This window comes from Primulina tabacum, chromosome 7 (genome assembly GCF_025594145.1).
Source record: "Primulina tabacum isolate GXHZ01 chromosome 7, ASM2559414v2, whole genome shotgun sequence".
In the NCBI taxonomy this organism is placed as follows: domain Eukaryota; kingdom Viridiplantae; phylum Streptophyta; class Magnoliopsida; order Lamiales; family Gesneriaceae; genus Primulina; species Primulina tabacum.
In genome coordinates, this window is record NC_134556.1 from 38,081,527 (window position 1) to 38,099,123 (window position 17,597).

A 17,597-nucleotide genomic window follows, 5' to 3' on the forward strand; every position below is an offset into this window, starting at 1 on the left:
GCGGGCTTGGGACCGCAGGACACGCTGTTACAAAAGACCGAACACTTTCAGCTCTCTCACCCAACCCACTCCACCCAAGAACACGCTTTTACGGAAAAGCACATCCCCCAAAACCTTTAAATACCTGGAGCCAACATCGGCCCAGGGATTTATACGATTAAAACAAAAACAGATGTCGGCTTCTTAATCACACCAAACCACATGCCACGTGTCAACGAGACGGAGACATGAAAAAGCAAACAGGAACTTGTCTTCTCGGCTAACCTCAAAACTCACGTCTTCATTTTTCATTTCTGGTCATAATTATGAATGTGGCACTGAGAGTCTAAAATATTAGTTATTGAAAACAATATACATAATATATTTTTTTCAATGTTTAGGATTTACAGTGATAATTAAATATTCAAACGTTTATATTAAAATAAAAAAATTTAATAATTTAATTTTTTTAAAATATGATAATTGTAGATAAATTACAAATAAGTTAATTACTCGATACCTCTTCACCTTATTATAATATTGTATACAACGATGGTACAAATATAATTTTGCTTAACAATAATTAAAAATTAATTATTGCATGACTCTCTAATTTAATTATATATAACATGTATATGTGGCGTTGGTTAGTTGGGGTGTGTCGTGTTGTGTTCTAGTGCCTTCCTTAATTATTACATTACATCTAAATTACTCTCATTATTTCAAATTCCAAAAACAATTGACTATGGATACTAAGATTGGCTCGTCGGATTCGTGTACTTCCCCCACGTGTACCGATGTTGGGGCACTACCCAGAAATGGTGTCGTTTCCACCGTCCAGAGCTCCGCTGTGCAGTCGTTAGACTCCTCCGAATCTACTGTCGGCCGCCACTTAGCGCGCCGGCTCGTCCAGGTTGGCGTGAAGGACGTGTTCTCAGTGGCCGGCGATTTTAATCTGACGTTGCTCGACGACCTTTTAGCTGAGCCGGAGCTCAATTTGGTTGGCTGCTGCAACGAGCTCAATGCTGGCTACGCAGCCGATGGATACGCCAGGGCTCGAGGAGTAGGTGCTTGTGCTGTGACGTTCACAGTAGGAGGCTTGAGTGTTCTCAACGCGATCGCCGGCGCGTACAGTGAGAATCTTCCGGTTATTTGTATTGTTGGTGGTCCCAATTCTAATGACTACGGTACTAACCGGATCCTACATCACACTATCGGGCTCCCGGATTTTACCCAGGAACTCCGTTGCTTCCAAACTGTTACTTGTTATCAGGTATAATCTATTAATATTTGTGTTTTTAGCTTCATATCTCGATTTTTTTACGTGTCCTGCCACATAATCTGTCACCATTTTTGCTAGCCAAGCTCTAATTGATCAATTTACCATGTTGGGTTTTTTTTAAAAATGATTTAGTTATTGTTGAACCCTGTGTTATACTGAATTACATATCATCTTAAAAGAGAATTGTTCGACTGACTGTTGGTTGTTTTTAGGCTGTGGTGAATAATTTGGACGATGCGCATGAGCTGATAGACGCTGCAGTATCGACAGCTTTAAAGGAGAGTAAGCCAGTGTATATCAGCGTGAGCTGTAATTTGTCGGCGATTCCACACCCCACGTTCAAACGTGAGCCCGTTCCGTTTTCAATCTCCCCCAGGTAAGCTTAAGTTTCGTCCTCTAGGTTGTTCATGCCTGGGATACTTTTCTGTCTTCTTTTGTGTATATAATACAGCGAGATAAATTTGAGACTCCAGAGTATGGAATGGTTTGATTTTTCTGTAGTTTGATGTGCCAATTCGATGATATATGCCTTTTCTTGTGTTTTGCATTCAATTTGTAATATTTTCATTTCTGCTGCATGTAGAACAAGTAATCAAGTAGGCCTGGAAGCTGCAGTTGAGGCTGCCGTAGAGTTCTTAAATAAGGCCGTGAAGCCAGTGATGGTGGGTGGACCAAATCTGCGAGTTGCAAAGGCATGCAATGCTTTTGTTGAACTGGCCGATGCTTGTGGCTATGCCCTTGCTGCGATGCCTTCGGCTAAAGGACTAGTCCCGGAGAACCATCCCCATTTTATAGGCATCTACTGGGGTGCAGTGAGCACAGCTTTTTGTGCCGAAATTGTGGAATCTGCCGATGCACACCTGTTTGTTGGACCAATATTCAATGACTACAGTTCGGTTGGTTACTCTCTGCTTCTTAAGAAAGAGAAAGCGATCACCGTGAAGCCTGATCGAGTGACCATTGGAAATGGTCCTGCATTTGGATGTGTTCTGATGAAAGATTTCCTGACTGCCCTTGCGAAAAGGCTCAAGCCCAATACAACGGCTCACGAGAATTACCACAGGATTTATGTTCCTGAGGGACATCCTCCGAAAAGTGAACCGAAGGAGCCTTTGAGGGTCAACATTTTGTTTCAACATATTCAGAACATGTTGTCGAGGGAGACAGCTGTCATCGCTGAGACGGGTGACTCATGGTTTAATTGCCTGAAACTTAAATTGCCATCAGGATGCGGGTGAGCTCTGGTGAATCAGAGATGGCATAGTTTAATGCACTCTTGTGTGGTTTGTGATTGATTTTGACCACATGATATACAGCATTGTTTGAGTGGAATTTTCCTCGCAGGTATGAATTCCAGATGCAGTATGGATCCATTGGTTGGTCAGTTGGTGCAACTCTTGGTTATGCCCAGGCTGTACCAGAAAAGCGAGTGCTTGCTTGCATTGGGGATGGGAGCTTTCAGGTGTGCCTATTATCCATTTAGAGTTGTGAAAGCTGATAAAAGTATTCTTCTATTTTATGATTGAGTTCAGGGTAGAGTGATTTTGGTAATTTATGAACGCACCAAGTAGAATTCCCACTGAAAACTTCTTGAATCACTAGTGTTGCCGCTATTAAAATTTTAAAATGACTAGATTGTTTCCAACCCTTGTAGTTGTTGTTGATGAATGGCAGGTGACTGCTCAGGACGTGTCGACAATGATCCGGTATGGTCAAAAGACAATTATCTTTCTTATAAACAATGGCGGTTACACAATCGAAGTAGAGATCCATGACGGGCCATATAATGTGATCAAGAACTGGAACTACACTGCCTTGGTAGACGCGATGCATAACAATGAAGGCAACTGCTGGACTGCTAAGGTTAGTGGAATTTGCTTTACGTCTCACATATCCAATTTCTTTCCAGTCAAAATATTTATTTTCTTGTTGCACATAGGTACATTGTGAAGAAGAACTTATTGAAGCAATTAACACCGCAACTCATGACAAGAAAGACTGCTTGTGCTTCGTTGAAGTTATCGTTCACAAGGATGATACTAGCAAAGAACTTCTGGAATGGGGTTCCAGGGTCTCTGCAGCGAATAGTCGCCATCCTAATCCTCAGTAGATTACGTGGGAACCTGAAAAATGTAACGATTCTGTTATTACTTAAGTCTCTACTTTGAGCGTCGAAATTTCTTTATGAAAGGTATTGTTGTGAATAGAGAAAACTACGTGCATACAAGGAAGTTATTCTCATTTACTGAATTTCGTGATCCACTTGCTTTAATCATGTTGCATCGTTCGACTTGGGCGAGTATTTTGAACCATTCAGTGAAATGGTAATTAAATGAAGGCATCCTCAGACAGTGGAAGATTTGTCTGAAAGCAACCCATCTTCACGATTCTTATAATAATTTTTATTTTGAAAAGTGAGGCGTGAGAGAATCATATGAATGGTGGTAATACTAATACATAGCTTGCCACGTTTGATATTATCTTTTTACATTGTTAAAACATATTCTGATTCAGTGATTTGTTGCCCTACTCAATATATTTTATGATTCTAAAAATTATTCGGATACTAAATTTTTTACTTGGTTCTCAATTAAATAAAATATAAGATAAAATTTGAAATGATTAATTAAGAGGAGAGGAAAATAATTATGAACTATAAATTAAATTCCTATTAACTAATCAATATAACGTGTTTAGGTAATTTAATAATAATAATACTAATAATAATAATATAGTAATAGACGTGTGTTGTATACAAAACAATTTTCATACTTTTAAGGACGAAATGACTGAGTGTGAAAATCAGAAGGTTATATTTAAACTAATGAATTAAAAATCTACGAATATTAAATATATTTAAATATTTTTTTTTACAGTTTTAGAAAAGTAACACCGTAGATTTCTAATCTACAATTTACGTATTGTATAGTGTTTCATGTTAATGAAAATTGATTTCAATTTCCTGAACTTAGGATTTTTGTCGTGCTTAGGGATGTAAACGATCCAAACCAAACCAAACCAAACAGTATCAGACTTGAGCTTGGTTTGTTTAAGATTGTTTGAGGCTCGAGTTCGAGCTCGAGCTCGATTCGAGCTTCTATTTTCAGGCTCGAGCTTGGTTTGTATTGAAATTACTGAGCTCGAGAAAAGCTCGAGCTCGGCTCGTTAAAAGCTCGTTTAGCATGTTAATCAAGCCAAGCTCGAGCTTGATTCATTAATAGCTTGTTTAGCATTTTTAACAAACCTGGCTTGAGCTCGTCTCGCTTTCGAGCTCGATAAGCATAGAATTGAGCTCGAGTTTGATTTTGAATTGAGCTTGTTAAAAATTAAATATATCTATAAACTAATTTTAAATCATACATAAAAATGTAACTTCATTCATAAATAACCAAAACGACACAAATAAGAGTTAAAAAAACATAAATCAGTATATTATTGAACATTCCAAAATCTTGTTTGCGACTTGCGAGCCACCTAAACGAGTTGAGCTCGAGCTCGAGTACGAGCCACCTAAAAAAACCGAGCTCGAGCTCGGGCTCGCAAGCCTATTATCAAACATGTTTGCGAGCTCACGAGCCGAATATCCTTAGGCTTGAGCTTGGTTTGATTAAATTTTCGAGCTCAAAATCGAGCTTGGACTTGGTTTGATATGATTAACAAACAAACTCAAACGAGCTTTTTATCGAGCCGAGCTTCGAATAGCTCGCAAACGGTTTGGTTCATTTACATCCCTAGTCGTGCTCTCGCTTGCCACTCGAAGTATTTTGAAAAGAGGCGGTTCCGAGTATCACAACACTCTCTGTTCACCAGGAGAGCTAAGGTAAGCTATCTTACGATCGCCATAGTTGCATCGCTGAAGTAAAAATCGTGAGAATTACATTCTGTAATCTCTGATTTGTTTGTACTGCGTTCTGATCTATAACAGTGGGAGAAGAAGCGTATGAGGAGGTTGAAGAGGAAGCGCCGAAAGATGAGGCAGAGATCCAAGTAACTCCCTTTTCTAGTTCTGCCTCTGCGATCCGGGCTTTCCTTTTTTTAATATTGTTTTACTTTCCTGAACTACATTTTGTAAGATTTATTTCATCCTATCCATGTGAGCATTGCCCCATGATAGGATGGATGGTCAAGATTTGCCCATACATATATAGATCCACTTTTTTTTTTTTTTAAAAAAAAAATTGTATGTATAATGAATCTTTAGCTGTTACTTTTTGTAGATCAAACTATTCAAACTTCGGTCAAATTATTATTATTTTATTTCCACGTTGAACTTCTAGCTGTTTAAAAGTACCTTCTCCCCCTCCCCCCGCTACCATGAATGAATTTGATTGAAGTTTTACAATTGAATTTCGGGGTTTGAGTGGATGTCGAGGTTCTGTTTATCCATCTTCACCAGCTGTGTAAAGATGGTCATTACCTAGTTATAATATTACATAGCATCGATCACTGTCCCGTTCATTAACATTCACAATGGATTGAATTTGATTATGTTGTTTGTATACATTTTGAGTTTAAACATAAATTTTTTTTGGAGAAAACATGCAAGGATCGAGCATTTGGTTGAAGGGAAAAAAGTGTTGGTCCCACGTGCGGAATTTGAGATAATAAAACCTGAAAATAAAGAATAAAATGGACACCGAGATTTACGTGAAAAACCCTAAAAATTATTAGGATAAAAACCACGGGCAAGATGAAAAGAATTACACTATAATATTTTGTGGTGTACCACTCACTCACTGTGTTTTCAAAGAGAACACACACTCTCTTAATACAGGAGAACAAAACATCTCACAAATATTATAGAACTAAGCACTCAAATGCTTATAAGATGAGAGAAAACTCGAAGAAGGGATGATTTCAGAATGAAGGAGGGAGTTCTATTTATATAGCCTCTTGTCTGTGTGAAGACGCGTTTTATACGCGTAAAACACATCTTTCGTCTTCTGAAATGTTAGTCAACTATTTCAACTTTGCCAACCCGTTTTATTCAGCAAAATTAATCACAACAGGAAATGCATTAAATGCATTTCCTATTTGCCGACATTTCTCCCACTTGGAGATTTGATTGAGAATCAAACACATATCCACATATCCTTTCAATCTTGCCATTCCCTGCTGCTTACGTTTCTGCTAGGCCACTTGAGGATCTACACCACTCAAACTTATCAGTGTTCACTGACTTGGTTAGAAAATCAGCTATGTTGTCCTTTGTATGGATCTTCTGCATATCCACACTTCCTTCTTCTACTACTTCCCGCACAAAGTGAAATTGTACTCCAATGTGTTTTGTCTTGGAATGAAAAGCTGGATTCCTTGCGATATGCAAGGCACTCTGACTATCACAAAACAAAGAAACATTCTTTTGTTTGTGTCCGATCTCCTCCAATAACCTTTTAATCCAAATTGCCTCCTTGCAAGCTTGAGTAGCTGCCATGTATTCTGCATCTGTTGTACATAATGCCACAACTGTCTGCAGTTTTGAAACCCAGCTTACTGCTCCCCCTGCAAGCGTAAACACATAACCAGTAGTAGATTTCATCTTATCAGGATCACCTGCATAATCTGAATCGACAAAGCCCCTGAGTGTAAAATCCGATCCTTCATAACATAATGCAGCATTCGAGGTACCCTTAATATATCTAAGGATCCTCTTAACAGTGCTCCAATGCTCTCGTCCAGGATTCGCCATATACCGACTAACTGCTCTCACTGCTTGAGCAATGTCCGGTCTTGTACAGATCATAGCGAACATCAAACTTCCCACTGTTGATGCATACGATACTCGAGACATCTCCATCCTCTCTGCTTCATTGCTAGGACACATCTCGGAGGATAACTTGAAGTTAACAGGAAGAGGGGTCGAGATTGGCTTACTATCTTGCATGTTGAAGCGTTGTAAGACTTTCTTCAAATAATTTCTCTGTGAAAGCCAAATCTTTCTGTTACTTCTATCTCGGTGAACTTGCATCCCTAGAATCTTGTTTGCTAGTCCCAAGTCCTTCATATCAAATTCCTTAGCCAACTGTGCCTTCAATCCTTGGACCTAATCTTTGTTGGGGCCTGCTACCAACATGTCGTCCACATACAACAGCAAAACAATATAATCATCACCAGACCTCTTGAAATATGTACAAGGGTCTGCACTCAGTCTGTTGTATCCAAGGCTCATGATATAGGAATCAAATCTCTTGTACCAACACCTCGGTGCCTGTTTGAGACCGCACAGAGATTTGTTCAACCTGCAAACCAAGTTCTCTTTTCCTTTTTTCCGCAAAACCTTCTGGCTGGAGCATATAGATTTCTTCTTCAAGATCTCCATGAAGAAATGTTGTTTTCACATCTAGCTGTTCTAGATGTAGGTCAAACACCGCACACAATGCCAACACTACTTTGACTGTTGTAAGCCGAACTACAGGAGAAAATATCTCATTGAAGTCAATGTCTTCTTTCTGAGCATACCATTTTACCACCAATCTAGCACGATACCGCTACACTTGGTTATTGCCATCACGCTTGATCTTATAGACCCATCTGTTACCAATGGCTTTCCTCCCTTGTGGTAGTGTAACAAGATCCCGAGTTTTATTCTTGTCCAATGCCTCCAATTCTTCTTGCATTGCTATCATCCACAATGATACATCCGAGCTTTGAGTAGTCTCGTGGAAACTCGATGGCTCACCATCCTCTGATAATAGACAATATGCAATATTGCTTTCAGTGACATAATCTGAAAGCCAACCTGGTGGTCTTCTGTCTCGAGTTGAATGCCTCACATTGGAAACCTCAGACTCAACATGTTCTTGTTCTTCGTGCTCTGGTACTGCTTCACAAGAAACTTGACCTTCGTCCGTCTTATTTTCCACCTGAAAAATAGTAGTTTCTGAATTCGGTGTGCCTTTGTCTCCCTTTACTTTATCTTCCTCGAAGATAACATCTCTGCTGATGACAAGTTTGTGAACAGTAGGATCCTACAAACGAAACCCCTTTACTCCATCAGCATAGCCCAAGAAGATATATTTTCTGGATTTTGAATCCAACTTCGATCTTTCTTGCTCATTGTACAGAACGTACACAAGACTTCTAAATGTATGCAAATGAGAATAATCTGTCGGCTTCTCAGTCCACATCTCCATCGGAGTCTTCAGATCAATCGCCACTGAAGGAGAACGATTGATAATATAACAAGCGTTCTTGACTGCTTCTGCCCAAAATGACTTTTCTAGACCTGCAGTCCTCAACATAGCTCTTGTTCTGTCCAACAAGGTTCTGTTCATCCGCTTCGTCACTCCATTCTGTTGAGCTGTGTAAGCCGTCGTGAATTGTCTTTTGATGCCTTCAGGTTGACAAAATGCATCAAAATCGTCACTAGTATACTCTCCTCCATTGTCAGTCCTCAGACACTTGATTTTCTTTTCAGAATCAAGTTTAACCCGCGCTTTGAAATCTTTGAAGACTTGGAAAACATCTGATTTTTTCTTGATTGGATACACCCAACATCTCATAGAGAAATTATCAATGAACGAGACAAAGTATCTCGCTCCTCCTAGGGTAGTGACACTTTTGTAATCAGCTCCAATATGCTTTTACTCCTGGCAGTAGAAGTGTCAAACTTTAATCTGTGTTCTTTACTGGTAACAAAGTGCTCACAAAAGGGTAGTGACACTTTTGTAAGTCCCGGCATCAGCTTCCGTTCTGAGAGAATTTTCAAACCTCGTTTTGACATATGCCCGAGCTTTCTATGCCATAACACCGTTAATTCTTCTCCTGAATCAATTGATGCAACAACTAGTTCTGCCTCTTTGTGTGTTTCTCCCAAAAGTACACACAGATTTGCAGCGAATTTTTCCGCCTTCATAACCACAAGCGCGCTTCACAATTTTCATGATCCCGTTCTCGATACGAGTTTTGCACCCGATGTCATCCAATTGCCCCAAGGACAAAAGATTATTCGTCAGTCCTTTCACATGTCGTACCTACTGTATGGTGCGAATAGTGTCATTAAACATTTTAATTTTGATAGTACCGACCCCAGCGATTTCCAAGGCATGATCATTTCCCATGAATACAGATCCTCCTGAGACTGGTTCATAATGATCAAACCATTCTCTCCGAGACGTCATGTGCCACGTCGCACCTGAATCCATAATCTATGTGTCACAAAATTTGTGTCTGTCTTCTGCAACTGTTTCCGCTTCGCTGAATAATATTTCACCACTGCCTGAAGTACTAGCCACATTTTCTTGAGAACTTTTATCGATACTCGTACATTCTTTCTTGAAGTGCCCTTTACCACCACATTTAAAGTAGTAAATATTTTTTTTCTTACTTCTTGACTTTGATCTACCTCTCCTTTGGCTCCCACTGGAATCACGGTCCATAAATCTTCCTCTTATCATCGGTAAAGTCTCTGCTTGCTTCGATGTTTTCAACCTATCTTCCTTATTCTTGCGCCGACTTTCTTCTCCGAGAACCGCAGTTAAGACATCGTCGAATCTTAGAAAGCCCATAAGAATATTGTTGGTTATGTTGATGATAAGTTGATCATATGAATCTGGTAGACTTTGAAGTAGAAGCTCTGCACGTTCATTTTCCCCTATTTTATGCCCCATAGAAGTGAGTTGGGCAAATAGAGTATTTAGTGTCTTGATATGGTCGGTCATTGATGAGGATTCCGCCATCCGAAGAGTATAAAGCCTTCTCTTTAGGAAAATCATGTTGTGTAGTGACTTGACCTCGTACATCTTTGTCAGAGTATCCCAGATAACTTTGGCTGTTTTTATCTCAGAGATACTTGACAAAATTTCGTCAGCTATAGCTAAGTGTAAATTAGCAATAGCATTATCATTCATCTCGTTCCACTTTCCATCGTCCGTAATCTCCACCGGTCTATCTCCAATAGCCGCCAAGCTATTCTCCTTTCTTAAAACTACTTGTATCTTTATTTTTCACAGCATAAAATTGCTTCCATTGAACTTTGCTATCTCGTATCTTCCCGCCATTATGTCTACAACAATTTTAGTAGACCGGACAAAATAATCACGCCTTAAATAAAAAATCTCAAAAAATCTTTTCTGATGTGGAAGATCAGTCTAGGCTGCAACCACAGAGCATACTCAGAATTTTAAAAAATTTTAAACCAAGGCTCTGATACTACTTGTTGGTTCCACGTGCGGAATTTGAGATAATAAAACCCGAAAATAAAGAATAAACTGGACACCGAGATTTACGTGGAAAACCCCTAAAATTTATTAGGGTAAAAACCACGGGCAAGATGAAAAGAACTCCACTATAATATTTTGTGATGTATAACTCACTCACTGTGTTTTCAAAAAGAACACACACTCTCTTAATACAGGAGAACAAAACACATCACAAATATTATAGAACTAAGCACTCAAATGCTTATAAGATGAAAGAAAACTCGAAGAAGAGATGATTTCAGAATGAAGGAGGGAGTTCTATTTATATAGCCTCTTGTCTGTGTGAAGACGTGTTTTATACGCGTAAAACACATCTTCCGTCTTCTGAAATGTTAGTCAACTATTTCAACTTTGCCAACCCGTTTTATTCAGCAAAATTAATCACAACAGGAAATATATTAAATGCATTTTATATTTGTCGACAAATTTGTAATATTACTTACCCATTGCCCTTTAATCCCTAGACTTCGTTTCTAACAAATTCGTGGGAATACGAATAAATTCAAAAATTCAGTTTTATTACTTTGAAATTTTAATGTTTTTTGTCCAGAAAAATAGATTTTTTCGGCTAATTCGGTTAGGTTTTGAACAGTTTTTTTTTTTAAATAATGAAAAAATAAATAATTGTTTTTTCAAATATATAACTTTAATACAATTAATTGATTTTATGCGGTGATGTTGGTATATATATAAGTTTATTTGAATTGAATTTTATGCCATTTATATGCTAATTAGAAAAAAAAAAAAAAAAAAAAGAGGTGGCGTCGCAAGTTTGTATTCTTTTATACTATTGAATTGAAAATTTTCAATTTTTTTTTTTATCAGATTCAAAAATAAAGGTTTGGAAATTATATGTTTTGTTTTGCGAGCGTTGATAAATTACTGTTCGATCTTCAAATTAATTGATCTGAATTACGAAATAATATCTTAAATATAAATTGAATAAATAATTATGTTTTTTGTTAAATTTAAAACTAACGCCCTATGTTATGAAAACATTATAAATAATAAATTAACTTTTCAAGCTACTAATTAAATACTTAATAAAAAAATTAGAGAATATTTATATATCAAATTTAAGATAATAATATGTTAAAATTTGTATTACTATTTGCAAGATCAATAGGAATATATTAAGATAATTAAGTTTTGATTCATCAGATTAGTTGTCATTAAATTTTTTTCAAGTAAAATTTAGCTCACCAAGCTAATAGAAAATTAGGGTCAGTGGAAAAAGAAATCGAATTTGGCGCAAATAATATTCAGATATATTCGAATTCAAATTTGATACTTTGAAATATTAAGAAATAGTTAGTCAAGCTAATTTGAAAAGAACACGAGTTTTAGTGTGAAGTATTGATTCATGATTCGTTCATTCCGCAATGTTCAAATCTATATCGATTGGGTAGATTATATTGAGACATTAATTTGGATGGTGTTTTGACAAATTCAATGGGTCGATTGATCTAATTGATTTTCGAAAACTTAAGAATCCGAGTCTTGAACTTTCTGACAACAATATGTCAGTGCATGTAGGTGAAAAAGCTTCCATGTCTTCGTTGTTCCCCAGGTTAGGAACTCGGAGACTGGCATCTTTCAAGTTACAGATAGTCCCATCTCTGAAGAATCATTCGTCGTTAATGATGTTGGATTTCTTCGTTTTCTTAATCTTTCTCATAATCGATTCATGAGTATCCAAGAACCCTATACTATTCACGGGCTGGATTTCCTTGATCTGCGTTCGAACATGCTTGGTGGACAAATACCGGTTCCAACTCCACCAGCTTACATCGTGGACTTGTCGAGCAACAATTTTTCTTCTTTTTATCCCAGTTGACATTGGTCATTCTCTTTCATATTCCATTTCCTTCTCGGTTGCTAATAACAAAATATCTGCACAATTCCTTCTTCACTGTGCAATGCCAGTCGCCTTCAAGTTCTTGATTTGTCTAACAACAGATTGAACGGAATAATTCCTTCTTGGTTGGAAAATTCTACATGGCCAGGTCCCTAAATCTTTGATGAACTGCACAAGTCTATAAGTCTTAAATCTTGGCAACAACTACTTAACTGGCAGCTTCCCCTGCTGGTTAAAGAGACTGCCTAGATTGAGCATAATTAATTTACATTTCAATGGATTTTATGGTAATAGTAGCTGCCTCGGAACCGCACCTAGGACGAACTCTGAATAATTAACCTTGCTTCTAACAACTTTAATGGTGTTTTGTCTGAGGAGTTCTCTAATCTGAAGGCAATGATGGTCGAGAAAGGTGACACCCAAGCGAGATTTGTTCACCCCCTGTATGATTTTCTATCACCAGGTCAAAATTACTATCAAGATTCTGCGATACTGTCAAGCTGTTCCCTTTTGAGTATAACGTGTCTCGATGCTACAAAAGATTTTAAGAGTTCTATAACAAACTTAATAAGTATAATTTGTTGGTTTCCAGGGACTGTAAAATTGAGTGGTGATCAAAATCTCGGAGCTCATGTCATTTTTTTTCTTTTCTAAATTTTTCCTTGTTAAAATTTGCATTTTATTTTTTTGTACCTGACTACCTGTACGTGTTGTAATAAAGTTTTCAATTTTATTTGTGTTCGTTGGCCTTCTTAGTGGCATAAATAAGAAAGAAACATCAACTGCAAGGCTCACTCAAAAGCCATTAGCAGAGTATGCTGATTTTTTTTTTGGCCTTTTGTATTCTTTGGTCGGAAAATACCAGAACAAACTAACTCTGTCAGCACCCGTTCTTCCCCCTACTACTAATGATTTTTAGAAATCAAGGATATCTACTGTTCACGATCTTGATTCGTTGGGTCCATCCGATGAATGAACGCTCTGCATAGTGGGCAACTCGAGCGAGTCCTGAGCCACTTGTCCACGCAAACCGAGTGGAATCCATGGTGGCAAAAAGGCAGAACTTTAACCTTGTCTCCCTCTGAAAATATGCTCAAACAGATGGCACACTTTGCTTCTGGGCTAGAGTTATTGCTTGATCCATATGCAAACATGGGCAAGCCACTTATGGTGGCAGAATCAACCCCTACCATGGCGGCCCTTGGATGAGCCGGATGTGCATTTGAGTTAGCGGATACGGGGTTGCCGAAATGGTAGCGCCGGGCACGTACATAAAGATTGTAAACAAAGAGGAAAGTGAAGAAAAACAAGAATAATGCTCCAAGAAGAGGACTCTTACCATCAATCTGGTCCTCAACGTCCGTGAATTGAAGGGGCTCCAAATTTTGGGATGCCATTGTATGATCAAAGTACGATGGAACTGGGAGTTTTACAGACACGTGTTTGCTTGCTTTATTTGTAAAGTAAGGTGTGGAAGCTACTCAAATTCACTTTTTCCATTTGTTTAGGCGGATAAAGTTGCATCCACAGCCACCCTTTTCGGTTCTTTTAAGAGCATGAGTCTTGGCTGACTAAGTGAAAGTTTTTTGGAAATTTTCTCACCGTTAGGAATATACTTATTTTGATCTTATCATATTGTTCACTGTTTCAAGTTTCATAATAACGTAGGCCTGGACACTGGAGACATCGCATAATTTATTAGGCATTTATTTTTAGCACATTTCATTTTTATTGCTTACTATATTTAGTAATATACACATCTGCAAACACATGCTAATGTCATATCTTCGAAGAATACTCAATTGGTACGAACAAACTATCTATTTTGAAAAAGATTGTTCGGAGTATATGGAGTATGTGGTCACTTAATCAATTATCAGAAGTTCAATTCTCCCTACCAACATCTTATTCGGCATGCTTATTGCACATGACTTGCTAAGTGCGGTTTATTTAGTTAGTGTAGTTTGCAGGTTATTGAGCTCGTTAGTTCGGAGTTTATTTAGTGCACAACGAAAGGTTGCGGCCGTATGTTTGCGTGTCATAAAAAAAACTATATACCTTAATTTGTTTTGTTGTTTTATTGATTTTAATGCAATCAAATTTCCAAAATTTAAGAAATGTTATGCTATTTAAAAAAGTTGAATTTATATGAAGTTAATTAATTTAGTATTCCCCATGATTAGATAGTAGTTGTATTAAGTCAGTAAATAGAACATCATCTTTACACAACAAATGACGTTAGAATTTTAATAATTCATATTTCTGAACTGTAACTGTACGGTGATAAACACAAATTGTATAATCTTTTCGTACTATATATATATTTAGAAGTTGTGCTTGCTCCCATATGGCTATATTTAGACCGAGTTGCACCAAAATTCAGTTGTATTAATTGTTCTTTAAATTGATTGGTTGATTAATTAGAAGCTAAAAAACGAACAAAAAAACCAAGTCAAGTCAATAATTCATATGCCACGTACATATATAAACGAGAGCTAGAAAACGACTCTGGGAAAAAAAATATAGAAAAAGTCTAGTATTGTCCGAGTTGACCCAACATAATAAAGTAACACTTTGGAGCCGAAATCTCAAGCATGGTTTAAGTACTAACCAAGGTCGAGTCTCAGCTCTCATGTGATCATGACGTGATTTTTACATAATTGAGAGACCTGGAAGGAAAAGTATCACCTTCAACACTTCAAGGCTAGGGTTTGAAGAACAAGTCTTGAAGGTGGAGCAAGGATTTTTGGGGCATAACAAGCATTTTCAAAATCAATATATCCTTTCATTTTTAGTTTTCTGAAGTAACCACAGTGTTTTCGAAGAACTCATCAAACTTTTTTCCCTGAAAAATTCAAGTTTTTGTCCCCCTAGCTAAATTATATTGATACTTGTTCAGTTTCAAACATCGCCGAATGAGTTTTGAGTGTACATAAATTACGATTGAAACCATATGCCATTCGACTATTTCCATGCTAAAGTTTCATTCAAACACCAATTCTGAGCGCGCGCGTGCGCGCGCGCGCGTGTGTGTGTGCGCGTGTGAAGCTGCAGCAAACTTCAGGCCAGGTGGTCTCGTGCATAATATCTATAACATTATTTTAAGCCACATACAAGATAGTATCGGGAACTTGCATATCACTGGAGCAAGTACCTCAACATCTCACTTAGAATTGTCAAATTCATAGAGTCAGATCCAGAGTACTTACCCCACTTCTACTTTCACTACTTAAATTTTCATTCAGCTTCCTAAACTTTAAAGATGATGGAGTAGGGTACAACGACAGCGACAAGTTGCTTTCCTCTTCTCGCTCCCTGATTAGCTGCTCATGGTTTCTTGATATTAGCCCGAGCGTTAGATTTAAACCGAGTTCGCAGTCTGTGGCCTTTCTCTTTAATGTCATATCCCTTTTGATGCTCATGTTTTGGCCTATACTTGAAGGGGTACTTTTCTCATGATCATTATCTGATGAAATCCTTTGCTGATTATGCTGTGTAAGCTGAATGGACTTAAGCCCAACAGGGTTAGATTGGTTCAGACAGGTTTCTTGCTTGTGCGGAGATCCAAATTCACATTTCATTTTGTTGGATCTCGGATCGGATCTTTCATTGTAAGAGGCGAGTAATTTGGCGTAAAGATCAAGATTTGCTGATCTATAATAGTGGCTGCTCAACATCCTTTCATAAAATCCTGTTCTGTCGATCCACCTAGCTTCGCCATTCCAAAAAACATCTCCACATGATCTGGGAAAATATTTGAAATAGCATACTAGACGAAACTTAATTAAGTGAAGACAAGAACGAGCTTGATGATATATGATCTATATCTATAGCTTGCCTTTGGTTGAAGTTTGGAAGAAGAGGTAGCCGGCTTAGATTGTATATATTCCGATCTACACCTTCCACTAAAAGCCCGCCCTCATTCGCCATCCCTGTAAAAATGGATAAATTTAGTTGCGCGCATATGATATTCCAATTATAATTGGATCCCTCTTGCACAATATAGATACTAGCTAGTATCAAGTGGGATATATATGTATATCTATATACCTTGGTAATTGAGCTCCTCAAACTTCTTGCTTCTGTGCATCTGTAAATATATAGATAACTAACTCTCAAGGAAGAAAAATTTTATTCCACCGATATCAAATAACTTTATGTTCTTACTTGTAAATGGCTCTTAACATGAGCAATGTTTAGTCCCTTCATGTTCATCAACTGAAGCACTAATTTTGGCGTTGCTCCTGCAACCAAAACCACAACAGGAAATGTGGAATTAATCCAAAAAGCAGTGATAATTAACCAAATAATGAAAGCATACGATCACAAAGTTGGAAACTTACTCTCTTGGCCTCCTAATCTTTCCACCGCTTGAAGAAATCGCAGATGAAGATCAGGCGTCCACCGCAGCCTAGGGGTCTTAGATCGAACATAAGGCCTTACGGATGGCTTCTTTGAGCTTTCCTCGACACAACTATTATTGCTGGAGCTACCTCCATTAATTTTCCTCTCGCTATCGTTTTCATCGTGCATACATTCTGTTTCACAGCTTCCTTCCATTTACTCTCTATCTCTTCTTGTGCAACCAAACTAGCTATACCAAGTGATCACAGTGTTAAAGCTGCTAGGGTCTCACTTGGGGCAAACCAAAGATATCGGATCCACTACCCTTCGTCGAAGATAGTGAACAAGAAAACCCTAGCTATCTAGCTAGACCGTGAGAGGAAGATGAAAGACCTTTCTCTTTCTCTCTTTCCCCCTCACTTAAACAATTAGAATACATCAAAAGGAAATCTTTAGGCATCTTATTAGTCAACGTTCATATGCATGCTAGCTATACTACACTACAAGTATATACGTACAAACTTTTCAATGTTATGCCATTAAAGATTTTAAAAAGTTTTTTTGTGATAAAAATTAACATGCATGTGTTTTTTTTTATAACAAAAATGTTCATTTATCATCATAATTAATATATATATTTCCTGTCTTACATGTATTTTATAAAAAATGAAAAGAAAACAAATTTTCTACAAACTTGGTGGGTATGTAATTTAATGGGATTTATTATTTGAATGCATACCAAGTTGCGGTTTTCCTAGATTTCAACATACGGAAATTTGTGGACTAGTTCAATCTTCAAATAAGGCGAAAAGTGGCTGGAAATTGGAATGATGTAAGCAAGTTAAATTTTTTTTTTTTTTAAAAATGAGTACTTTTATAATATTTGTCTGTTTTACTCGGAGAAACAAACCTTGGGACCATCCACCATTTTTAT

The 17,597-nt window shown here is 37.6% G+C and overlaps 2 protein-coding genes and 1 long non-coding RNA gene across 4 annotated transcripts; 2 read left to right on the forward strand and 1 right to left on the reverse strand.

Moving 5' to 3' along the window:
• The first annotated feature begins 663 nt into the window (after nt 1-663).
• On the forward strand, nt 664-3,533 carry LOC142551767 (pyruvate decarboxylase 1-like). Its single transcript, XM_075661157.1, has 6 exons — nt 664-1,252; nt 1,474-1,637; nt 1,845-2,495; nt 2,606-2,723; nt 2,936-3,124; nt 3,201-3,533. The coding sequence occupies exons 1-6, from the start codon at nt 725-727 to the stop codon at nt 3,369-3,371; spliced, it is 1,821 nt and encodes a 606-aa protein (XP_075517272.1). The 5' UTR covers nt 664-724; the 3' UTR covers nt 3,372-3,533.
• Nucleotides 3,534-12,142: 8,609 nt separating this feature from the next.
• On the forward strand, nt 12,143-13,305 carry LOC142550961 (uncharacterized). The gene is made up of 2 exons (XR_012821452.1): nt 12,143-13,132; nt 13,239-13,305. It is a non-coding gene; the product is annotated as an uncharacterized LOC142550961 (long non-coding RNA).
• Nucleotides 13,306-15,368: 2,063 nt separating this feature from the next.
• On the reverse strand, nt 15,369-17,147 carry LOC142550962 (myb family transcription factor APL-like). Of its 2 annotated transcripts, none has more exons than XM_075660015.1 (4): nt 16,663-17,147; nt 16,487-16,563; nt 16,370-16,409; nt 15,369-16,251 (listed from the first exon to the last, which is right to left on the reverse strand). In XM_075660015.1, exons 1-4 carry the CDS (start codon nt 16,877-16,879, stop codon nt 16,100-16,102), a joined length of 486 nt encoding a protein of 161 aa, XP_075516130.1. In that variant the 5' UTR covers nt 16,880-17,147; the 3' UTR covers nt 15,369-16,099. The 2 variants fall into 2 exon arrangements, with proteins under 2 accessions (XP_075516130.1, XP_075516129.1); XM_075660014.1 differs by having other exon boundaries at nt 16,370-16,427.
• Between the last annotated feature and the right edge of the window lie 450 nt (nt 17,148-17,597).

Bases quoted from the DNA above. Each gene is read 5' to 3' on its own strand.
- LOC142551767 (XM_075661157.1), top strand. From the start codon at position 725: ATGGATACTAAGATTGGCTCGTCGGATTCGTGTACTTCCCCCACGTGT. The intron at 1,638-1,844 runs GTAAGCTTAAGT...TGCTGCATGTAG, and splicing joins CCGTTTTCAATCTCCCCCAG to AACAAGTAATCAAGTAGGCC. The intron at 2,496-2,605 runs GTGAGCTCTGGT...TTTTCCTCGCAG, and splicing joins AAATTGCCATCAGGATGCGG to GTATGAATTCCAGATGCAGT.
- LOC142550962 (XM_075660014.1), bottom strand. From the start codon at position 16,879: ATGGAAGGAAGCTGTGAAACAGAATGTATGCACGATGAAAACGATAGC. The intron at 16,564-16,662 runs GTAAGTTTCCAA...TTTTGGTTGCAG, and splicing joins AAGATTAGGAGGCCAAGAGA to GAGCAACGCCAAAATTAGTG. The intron at 16,252-16,369 runs GTATATAGATAT...CCATTTTTACAG, and splicing joins TGAGGAGCTCAATTACCAAG to GGATGGCGAATGAGGGCGGG.